General features: G+C 37.9%; 2 protein-coding genes across 2 annotated transcripts; both read right to left on the bottom strand.

Annotated features, from left to right (window-relative positions):
* Positions 1-2,384: 2,384 nt before the first annotated feature.
* On the bottom strand, positions 2,385-5,102 carry LOC137169603 (tripartite motif-containing protein 16-like). Its single transcript, XM_067572874.1, has one exon. It carries the CDS (start codon positions 4,712-4,714, stop codon positions 3,026-3,028), a length of 1,689 nt encoding a protein of 562 aa, XP_067428975.1. The 5' UTR covers positions 4,715-5,102; the 3' UTR covers positions 2,385-3,025.
* A 3,349-nt stretch (positions 5,103-8,451) lies between these two features.
* On the bottom strand, positions 8,452-10,787 carry LOC137169604 (tripartite motif-containing protein 16-like). The gene has a single exon (XM_067572875.1). The coding sequence runs from the start codon at positions 10,780-10,782 to the stop codon at positions 9,097-9,099; it is 1,686 nt and encodes a 561-aa protein (XP_067428976.1). The 5' UTR covers positions 10,783-10,787; the 3' UTR covers positions 8,452-9,096.
* Positions 10,788-11,693: the final 906 nt, after the last annotated feature.

The following is an 11,693-nucleotide window of genomic DNA, read 5'->3' as shown; positions in this document are numbered from 1 at the left end:
TAAGGAACAGTATAAAGAGTTAATTAGCTGAATTCTAAGTTGAAACTTTAACCTGTTCCTTAATAATTTCTACATATTGATAACTGGAAGGAAAACACCCGATAAGTGCTCCAATGTTTTATCATTTGATTATAGATCTACAGCAGCGTCTACCTGTCACAGAATAGAAAATTTAAGTTAATTACTGAAAGAACAGAATCAACATAAAGGAGCCATGAAAACAGCTGCAGGCTGCAGAATATGTTTAAATGAAATGTTGCTTATTTAGTTTGTGACAGTCTGACGTCCTTTTCAGGCTCAGGATGATTTTATAGGAGATGCAGCTGTGTGACGTCATATTTTCTTGAATGAGCTGAGACGTACTGAAACAGAAAAGAAGAACAAAGGAGAAGCCTTCGGGCTTATGAAGAAAAATAAACAAACAGTGTTTTTATGATCCCTTCAGATCAGCTGACTAATCAATAAACACATTGGATCAAATGGGTGTTGCCGTCAGGTAAAAAACTTCCACAGAGGATACAGCTGAGGTTCTTCGCTCTGAGCTCCTCCTCTCCTCGAGATGCATTTAAGTGATCAGAATCATGGATGTATTAGAAGAGCTCTAATAATACATCCATCATCCTCCATGATGGCAGAAGAAAAACATTTTCTGGGTCACAGTTGGAGGACTGCGAGTCCCACTTTATTACATGGGTTTAGGTTAATAAACCCCTGTAATAACACCCTCTCTCTCTATTTCAATAACTCATGAATACAAACCAAATCTGCATCATACTCCATATGCATATAAATGAGACCAATTGCTACTTTTTACACATTATAAAGGAAGGAAGAACTTTGCTGCGTTGGTAACATCAAAATCAAAACAAACATACAACCAATAATAATGATAATAATGATAATACCTATCAGATCAATATTTTACGCATAAAACATTTGATCAGTTTGTTATATATGTATTGTTATAGATTAGACTATAATGTCTCAGCACCTCCAAGAGAGGACGGAGGAATTTAATTTACCAAAAGGGACGTCCTCACTCACGTTATTTTGAGGAGATGATAAAGAGGCACAGCATCTCAACTGTCAAATGTGAGGAAGTCAGCTATCAATATGTAGAAATCATTAAGTAACAGTTTAAACTCTAAACCTTCTAAATCATGAAAAAAGAGTTCTTGTTGCATCACTTCTTATGAACAGCAGGGGGAGTCTGGCTGCTAAAGACCAGTTAAAACGACTCCAAACTCCTGAATGTGTTCAGTTTTCATGTCTGGAGACGTTTCTTTACATGTAAAATGAATAAAACACTCAAAGTACTCACAGTACTTTTACTTTAATACTTCAAGTACACTTTGCTGCTAATACTTATGTGCTTTTACTCTGAGTACTTCTTCCACCTCTGACCAAGTGTTAATCAAAGCTTTCATTTGATGTATGTGACAATTAAATAAAAGACAACTTGAAATGTGCTTAAGTTGTAACAAGAGGCTTACAGATCAATCTAAATATCCAGCTGATATCTTACCAGTAAGTAACAAGAAATCATGATACAGAAATGCCAAATGTATTTTTCAGCTAAATAACAAGTAGAGCTGCAACTAACTATTATTTTTCTTATCCATTCATGTGTTACAAGTTAATCCTTACAAGTTTGGTCCTCAAATGTCTTGTTTTGTCACAACCAACAGTCCACAACACAAAGATATTCAGTTTACTGTCATAGAGGACTAAATAAACCAGAAAATACTCACGTTTGAGAAGCTGGAACCAGAAAAAGATATTTCTTAAAAAAAAGAGAGAGAGAGGCTCAAAACGAAGAATCAATTATCAAAATACTTTTTAATAACTGGTGATTAATTTTCTGTGGATTTCATTGTTACAGCTCTACTGTTACTGTCGCATTTAAATGAGTGATTCTTATCAAAAATGTTTGTGTTTATGTAAAAACTAAAAGAATATCAGCCAATATATTATCAGCTTTTTATTTTTACTCTCAAAAATCAAAATCAATTTCCATTTGATGCTACTTTATACTTCCACTCCACTACATTTATTTGACAGCTTTAGTTACCTATCAGATCAATATTTTACACATAAAACATTTGATCAGTTTGTTATATATGTATTGTTATAGATTAGACTATTCAACAGTATAAGGTGTTAAATTAGCTCCACCTAGAAAGCATTAAATGCTTTAGTGAAGAAAGCTGAAAGTACAGAGACTGACTGACAAACGTTTGTCTGCTCTGAACATGAACTCTGTACTTTGTGGTGTTTCAGGAGGAAAACTGCCTCAAATAAACTCTCATTTTAGTTTCACATTTTCTCCACAAGCTTTGAATGAGATCCTGAGATGAAGACAGAAGAAAATACTTTGCTCACTGTTGAAAAAAAACATCTTTATTTATTGATTATGGAAAGTTTCAGATTACATCCAATCAGTAAAGTCTATTTAATGACTCTAGTTCAATGATTTCATGTACAGATTCACTTCATCCACACAATCACTTAGTTTAACCCAGAATGTCAGCTATGTACAAGAACATAATAAATGATTATTATCATGATAATTACACTTTGATTGTACATTTCTTTATCAATTTACAAAGTGATGAGAACAAAATATCTATGATGAAGGAAGTTCTGCTGTTTTCTCTGTTTAAGACGCTGAAGTGGAAGAGAAACAACAGCACTCAAATACATCAATACAAACATGAAACTAACATTTAGAACAAAGAGAAGTTCACATTTTCATCTGAAGAAACATCAGTGAAGATTAAAAACATCATCATGAGCAGTGATAGCCTCCATGGATAAAAACACACAGGAAAAAGTGAATTTTAAAGGAACTCAAAACATCAACAGAACAAATGAAAAGAAAAAAAAAATTGACAATCCCAGTTTGATTGACAGCTGATCTCCGTGCAGTTCAGAAACACCACAGCAACGAGCTCTCAGAAACAATGGAGACAAAAACATGAAGAATTACAACAGAATCTGACACATGAAGTCTGAAATGACTTGTCTATTTCAGTTTACACAACTCAGCTGTGGATCCATCAAAATAAAGCCAAAATCCAGCATAGAGAGGCTGAGTGAATGTGGTCTGGACTCTGTGGAGGAGAGTCATGGTTTCAGAGACGCTGTAGAAGGACAGAATACCTGCTCTGTGATCCAGGTACACTCCTACTCTGGAGGAATCAGGAACTGAGACGCGAGTTTGGATGTTGTTGAACAAAAATTTATAACTGAAAGTGTTACAATGTAAAGACCAAGATTTGTTATTACGTCCAAATCCACATTCATCAGAGCCTCCTGCTCTGCTGATATTCTTGTATGCGACTGCTACACCTACTCCCCATGCCCATATCCCTTTCCCTCTCCACTCCACCTCCCAGTAACAACGTCCAGTCAGACTCTCTCTACTCAGGACCTGACGATATTCAGTGAATCTGTCTGGGTGACTAGAATAAGACTGTTGTTGATCCATGGATGTTGCTTTTCTGTTCCCCTCAGATAATAACAGCTTTGTGTTTGCTGTGTTTGGATCCAGTGTGATTTCACGTGAACATTTTAAGAATCCAGCTCTGGTCTTGGGTTCTGGTTGTGGCAGTAAAACGTCCACTTCAGTCACTGTCAGTGAGATGTTTGTCCATTTCTCCCTCAGGATGTCCTGTAGTTGATCTCTGAGCTCTGACACAGCTGCTGTCACATCCTCAAAGTATCTCAGAGGACGGATATTGATGCTGGATGAGTCTGTAGGTTCACTGAGTTGTGACAGTGAGGGGTAGTTGTGTAGAAACTGGTTGTGATCCTCTGTGTGTGAGAGCTGCTTCAGTTCAGCGTCTTTCCTCTTCAGCTCAGTGATCTCCTGCTCCAGCTTCTCCTGAAGCTCTTTGACTCGACTCACTTCAGTTTCCTGCTGGGATCTGATCTGCTGCTTCACATCAGAGCTTCTTTTGTGGATGAGACGGATCAGCTCAGTGAAGATCTTCTCACTGTCCTCCACTGCTTTATCAGCAGAGCGACTGACGGCCTTCATCTCCTGTTGAAGCAGCTTCACATCTTTCTCTCTGTCCTGGATTCTCTGCTGGATGTTTTGTCGACTCACCTCGAGCTCTCTCTGCCTCTCAGTCCTTTCTTCTGCAGCTGAGACTGTGTCGTGGCCTTTATGTTCATCCATAGTGCAGAGATTACAGATACTCTGCTGATCAGTACGGCAGAATATCTTCATCACCTCATCATGACGAGAGCAGATGTTCTCCAGGAGCTTCTTGGAGGGGTCGACCAGCTTGTGTTTTTTAAATGTAGTTGATTCAAAGTGAGGCTGGAGGTGTTTCTCACAGTAAGAAGCCAGACACACCAGACAGGACTTGAGGGCTTTCAGCTTCCTCCCAGTGCAGAAATCACAGGCCACATCTTCAGGTCCAGCATAGCAGTGATCAGCAGGAGCAGCTTGGAGTCCAGTCTTCTTCAGCTGCTCCACTAAAGCTGCTAACATGGTGCTTTTCACCAGGACAGGCCTCGGTGCGAAGGTCTGTCTGCACTGAGGGCAGCTGTAGATCTTCCTCTGATCCTCTCCATCCCAGTATCCTTTAATACAGCTCATGCAGTAGCTGTGTCCACAGGGAATAGTCACCGGATCCTTCAGTAGATCCAGACAGTTCGAACAAGAGAAGGTTTCTCGGTCCAGCTCAGCTCCTTTCTGCGCCATTTCAGCTCTCAGCAGCAACGACTGTCTGAGTTTCACTTCCTGAGAAAGTGAAACAAGTTTCAGCTCTGATCTCAACAACACGTGTTTCCGCAATAAATGCAGCCTGACAGCTCTTGTACATGTTGGTTACACCCATCTTCAAACTGTAGATGTGAAGGGGAGGGAACAAGGAAATATGAGCACAGAGTGGAGCTTGTTGTGTTTGAGAGCAGGAAGAAGAGGGAGGGCTTATCAAGTGCTGATTCATTCCAGGTAGAGGAGCAGTTTTAAAAGTTACTGGATGCTTTTCATTTGGCTAACGTGGCTCCTCGCTTCCCTCACTCACGTCTCAGCTCCTCCCAGCGAGGACGGAGGAATTTAATTCACCAAAAGGGACGTCCTCACTCACTGCGGCCTTATTTTGAGGAGACAACAATGACGCACAACATCTACACTGTCAAATATGAAGAAGTCAGCTATCAATACGTAGAAATGATTAAGGAACAGGTTAAAGTTTGAACTTAGAATTCATGTACAGCTAATTAACTCTTTTAACTGTCCCTTAATAATTTCTACATATTGATAGCTGGAAGGAAAACAGCTGATAACTGCTCCAATGTTTTATCATTTGATTATAGATCTACAGCAGCGTCTGTCTGTCACACAATAAAACACAAATAGACAATTTAAACCTGTTAATTACTGAAAGAACAGAATCAACATAAAGGAGCCATGAAAACAGCTGCAGGCTGCAGAATATGTTTAAATAAAATGTTGCTTATTTAGTTTGTGACAGTCTGACGTCCTTTTCAGGCTCAGGATGATTTTATAGGAGACGCAGCTGTGTGATGTCATATTTTTCTGAAGGAGCTGAGATGCACCGAAACAGAGAAGAAGAAGAAAAGAGAAGCCTTCTGGTTTATGAAGAAAAATAAACAAGTAGTGTTTTCATGATTAATTCATATTCTAAACACATAGTCTTTATTTTATGTAATAACACCCCCCTCTCTCTGTTTCAATAACTCATGAATACAAAACAAATCTGCATCATACTCCATATGCATATAAATGAGACCTATTGCTACTTTTTACACATAAAAAAGGAAGGAAGAACTTTTCTGCGTTTGTAACATCAAATGAAATGAAGTATTATAAAGTGACACTAGCAAGATCAAGATAAAAGTGCAAAACCATTTCGCAAATCAACAACTAAAGTATTATTTATAATGAAACTGCCATAAAGATAACGGTGCAAATGAACAAAAAAATTAAACACAATTATCACTGAAGATTAAAATAAAAGGTTTTAAATTATCATCATCATCACCATCTTCAAAACTTTCGCTTCCTAGATTTTTTTTTTAGACTTTGAAATTATTTTGCTTGAAGGGCAAAGAGCTCTCTGAAGAAAAACTGCTTTTTGATCAATACATACATTTTATTTTAGTCATTGAGCTTAAATAATGTATTTGTTTTACATCAGCACATGAGGACGCTTGGTTAGCAAAAGTCTCAATTTGTATTCAAGGAGAAAAAGAATACATGCATAGTTTCTGCGTATATCAAGAAATGGCCAAATTATCAGAATTGGAAGCACCCACTATGTGTTTCACCTGGTCTTTGTCTACAATGGCACTCATTTCTCATTTAAAACCACTGCTCACCTCTGCTTTCTGCTACCAAAGTTTTCTCCCAGGTTTTAAAATTATTGAGGTCTCCCGGTCTTCAGTTTAATCAAACTTTCTATTGATTACAATAAAGCAAATACACTAGATGAACAACAGAGAAATGAATCACTGTTATAGAAATGATGAAATTCCTGTACTGTCATATCCAAGATAATGAAATTACTTTATTTGATAACATTATTTGTATTTTTGAAAAAAACAGATTCAATTCAGAATGTAAATCTAAGTAAAAGGTTCATTTTTAATGTTAGATGCATTTAAACAAATCAATAGTTATGTATTGCAGCTCTGAATCCCACAGAACATGAATGCATCAGATTATTTGACCCTGTGGTTCAGTTGGTGACATGAAGGTTTTGGTGAATCTGGAATAAATTAAATTATAATTTTCTGATTTTTGCCAACATATAATTATCTCCATTTCCTTCTTTTTAAATGAAATCATATCTTCTATATGTGAATTACTGGAGCTCCGTCCTTTCACTGCTCACGTCTTTACAAATGTCCACAATTTATTTGGTCCAGTATGATTTTGTTGGAGTGATATATGACATACAGATCAAATCAGATTTTTCGATTTTACTTCACCATAACAGTCTGGTTCATGAAGATTGTCTGTTTACAGAAATATTTCTACTTGTATTGAAGGATCAGAGTTCTTGTTGCATCACTTCTTGTGAACAGCAGGGGGAGTCTGGCTGCTAAAGACCAGTTAAAACGACTCCAAACTCCTGAATGTGTTCAGTTTTCATGTCTGGAGACGTTTCTTTACATGTAAAATGAATAAAACACTCAAAGTACTCACATTACCTTTACTTTAATACTTTAAGTACACTTTGCTGCTAATACTTATGTACTTTTACTCTGAGTACTTCTTCCACCTCTGACCAAGTGTTAATCAAAGCTTTCATTTGATGTCTGTGACAATTAAATAAAAGACAACTTGAAATGTGCTTAAGTTGTAACAAGAGGCTTACAGATCAATCTAAATATCCAGCTGATATCTTACCAGTAAGTAACAAGAAATCATGATACAGAAATGCCAAATGTATTTTTCAGCTAAATAACAAGTAGAGCTGCAACTAACTATTATTTTTCTTATCCATTCATGTGTTGATTCATTTCTTGATCAGTTGATTAGTTGTTTGGTCAATAAAATGTCAGAAAACAGTCAAATAAATGCTGATCACAGTTTCTCAAAGCCCAAGATAACGTCATCAAATTACTTGTTTTGTCCAAAATCCAAAGATATTCAGGTTACTGTCATGTAAGACTAAGAAAAGCAACAAATCCTCAAATACGACGAGCTGAAAATGATTTAATCCTTACAAGTTTGGTCCTCAAATGTCTTGTTTTGTCACAACCAACAGTCCACAACACAAAGATATTCAGTTTACTGTCATAGAGGACTAAATAAACCAGAAAATACTCACGTTTGAGAAGCTAGAATCAGAAAAAGATATTTCTTTAAAAAAACAAAGAGAGAGAGAGGCTCAAAATGAAGAATCAATTATCAAAATACTTTTTAATAACTGGTGATTAATTTTCTGTGGATTTCATTGTTACAGCTCTACTGTTACTGTCGCATTTAAATGAGTGATTCTTATCAAAAATGTTTGTGTTTATGTAAAAACTAAAAGAATATCAGCCAATATATTATCAGCTTTTTATTTTTACTCTCAAAAATCAAAATCAATTTCCATTTGATGCTACTTTATACTTCCACTCCACTACATTTATTTGACAGCTTTAGTTACCTATCAGATCAATATTTTACACATAAAACATTTGATCAGTTTGTTATATATGTATTGTTATAGATTAGACTATTCAACAGTATAAGGTGTTAAATTAGCTCCACCTAGAAAGCATTAAATGCTTTAGTGAAGAAAGCTGAAAGTACAGAGACTGACTGACAAACGTTTGTCTGCTCTGAACATGAACTCTGTACTTTGTGGTGTTTCAGGAGGAAAACTGCCTCAAATAAACTCTCATTTTAGTTTCACATTTTCTCCACAAGCTTTGAATGAGATCCTGAGATGAAGACAGAAGAAAATACTTTGCTCACTGTTGAAAAAAAACATCTTTATTTATTGATTATGGAAAGTTTCAGATTACATCCAATCAGTAAAGTCTATTTAATGACTCTAGTTCAATGATTTCATGTACAGATTCACTTCATCCACACAATCACTTAGTTTAACCCAGAATGTCAGCTATGTACAAGAACATAATAAATGATTATTATCATGATAATTACACTTTGATTGTACATTTCTTTATCAATTTACAAAGTGATGAGAACAAAATATCTATGATGAAGGAAGTTCTGCTGTTTTCTCTGTTTAAGACGCTGAAGTGGAAGAGAAACAACAGCACACAAATACATCAATACAAACATGAAACTAACATTTAGAACAAAGAGAAGTTCACATTTTCATCTGAAGAAACATCAGTGAAGATTAAAAACATCATCATGAGCAGTGATAGCCTCCATGGATAAAAACACACAGGAAAAAGTGAATTTTAAAGGAACTCAAAACATCAACAGAACAAATGAAAAGAACAAAAAAAAGTTGACAGTCCCAGTTTGATTGACAGCTGATCTCTGTGCAGTTCAGAAACACCACAGCAACGAGCTCTCAGAAACAATGGAGACAAAAACATGAAGAATTACAACAGAATCTGACACATGAAGTCTGAAATGACTTCTGTCTATTTCAGTTTACACAATTCAGCTGTGGCTCCAATATAAATCCCAAGTCCAGCATAGAGAGGCTGAGTGAATGTGGTCTGGACTCTGTGGAGGAGAGTCATGGTTTCAGAGACGCTGTAGAAGGACAGAATACCTGCTCTGTGATCCAGGTACACTCCTACTCTGAAGGAACGAGGACCTGAGACGCGAGTTTGGATGTTGTTGAACCAAAATGTAAAACTGTTAGTGTTACAATATAAAGACCAAGATTTGTTATTACGTCCAAATATACATTCATCAGGGTTTCCTGCTCTGCTGATATTCTTGTATGCGACTGCTACACCAACTCCCCATGCCCACATCCCTTTCCCTCTCCACTCCACCTCCCAGTAACAACGTCCAGTCAGACTCTCTCTACTCAGGACCTGATAACATTCAGTGAATCTGTCTGGGTGACTAGAATAAGACTGTTGTTGATCCATGGATGTTGCTTTTCTGTTCCCCTCAGATAATAACAGCTTTGTGTTTGCTGTGTTTGGATCCAGTGTGATTTCACGTGAATATTTTAAGAACTCAGCTCTGGTCTTGGGTTCTGGTTGTGGCAGTAAAACGTCCACTTCAGTCACTGTCAGTGAGATGTTTGTCCATTTCTGCCTCAGGATGTCCTGTAGTTGATCTCTGAGCTCTGACACAGCTGCTGTCACATCCTCAAAGTATCTCAGAGGACGGATATTGATGCTGGATGAGTCTGTAGGTGCACTGAGTTGTGACAGTGAGGGGTAGTTGTGTAGAAACTGGATGTGATCCTCTGTGTGTGAGAGCTGCTTCAGTTCAGCGTCTTTCCTCTTCAGCTCAGTGATCTCCTGCTCCAGCTTCTCCTGAAGCTCTTTGACTCGACTCACTTCAGTTTCCTGCTGGGATCTGATCTGCTGCTTCACATCAGAGCTTCTTTTCTGGATGAGAAGGATCAGCTCAGTGAAGTTCTTCTCACTGTCCTCCACTGCTTTATCAGCAGAGCGACTGACGGCCTTCACCTCCTGTTGAAGCAGCTTCACATCTTTCTCTCTGTCCTGGATTCTCTGCTGGATGTTTTGTCGACTCACCTCGAGCTCTCTCTGCCTCTCAGTCCTTTCTGCTGCAGCTGAGACTGTGTCGTGGCCTTTATGTTCATCCATAGAGCAGAGATAACAGATACTCTGCTGATCAGTACGGCAGAATATCTTCATCACCTCATCATGACGAGAACAGATGTTCTCCTGGAGCTTCTCTGAGGGGTCGACCAGCTTGTGTTTTTTAAATGTAGTTGATTCAAAGTGAGGCTGGAGGTGTTTCTCACAGTAAGAAGCCAGACACACCAGACAGGACTTGAGGGCTTTCAGCTTCCTCCCAGTGCAGACATCACAGGCCACATCTTCAGGTCCAGCATAGCAGTGATCAGCAGGAGCAGCTTGGAGTCCAGTCTTCTTCAGCTTCTCCACTATATCCGCTAACATGGTGTTTTTCACCAGGACAGGCCTCGGTGCGAAGGTCTGTCTGCACTGAGGGCAGCTGTAGATCTTCCTCTGATCCTCTCCATCCCAGTGTGTTTTAATACAGCTCATGCAGTAGCTGTGTCCACAGGGAATAGTCACCGGATCCTTCAGTAGATCCAGACAGATCGAACAAGAGAAGGTTTCTCGGTCCAGCTCATCTCCTTTCTGGGCCATTTCAGCTCTCAGTGGCAACGACTGTCTAAGGTTCACTTCCTGAGAAGTGACACAAGTTTGAACTCTGATCTCACCAACACGTGTTTCCGCAATAAATGCAGCCTGACAGCTCTTGTACATGTTGGTTACACCCATCTTCAAACTGTAGATGTGAAGGGGAGGGAACAAGGAAATATGAGCACAGAGTGGAGCTTGTTGGATTTGAGAGCAGGAAGAAGAGGGAGGGCTTATCAAGCGCTGATTCATTCCAGGTAGAGGAGCAGTTTAAAAAGTTACTGGATGCTTTTCATTTGGCTAACGTGGCTCCTCACTTCCCTCACTCACGTCTCAGCTCCTCCCAGCGAGGACGGAGGAATTTAATTCACCAAAAGGGACGTTCTCACTCTCTGCAACCTTATTTTGAGGAGACGACAATGACGCACAACATCTACACTGTCAAATATGAAGAAGTCAGCTATCAATATGTAGAAATTATTAACAGTTCAAAGAGATAATTAGCTATAAATGAATTTTAAGCTTAAACTTTAAACTTCATAATTTCTACATAGTGATAGCTGGAAGGAAAACAGCTGATAACTGCTCCAATGTTTTATCATTTGATTATAGATCTACAGCAGCGTCTGTCTGTCACACAATAAAACACAAATAGACAATTTAAACCTGTTAATTACTGAAAGAACAGAACTGACATAAAGAAGCAATAAAAAGAGTTTGTGTTTATGTAAAAACTAAAAGAATATCAGCCAATACATTATCAGCTTTTTGTTTTTTACTCTCAAAAATCAATATTAGATGAAAACATATTGTGTTGTTTGGATTCAATTTCCAACAGTTAAAACTTGTGAAGTTTTATTTTGGGAACACGACTAACAAATTTGAATCATACTTGACAATTATGATGGAAACTGATG

This window comes from Thunnus thynnus, chromosome 18 (assembly GCF_963924715.1).
Source record: "Thunnus thynnus chromosome 18, fThuThy2.1, whole genome shotgun sequence".
Lineage (NCBI taxonomy): Eukaryota > Metazoa > Chordata > Actinopteri > Scombriformes > Scombridae > Thunnus > Thunnus thynnus.
This window is presented reverse-complemented; position numbering and strand designations above follow the sequence as displayed.

Bases quoted from the DNA above. Each gene is read 5' to 3' on its own strand.
- LOC137169604 (XM_067572875.1), bottom strand. From the start codon at position 10,782: ATGGCCCAGAAAGGAGATGAGCTGGACCGAGAAACCTTCTCTTGTTCG.
- LOC137169603 (XM_067572874.1), bottom strand. From the start codon at position 4,714: ATGGCGCAGAAAGGAGCTGAGCTGGACCGAGAAACCTTCTCTTGTTCG.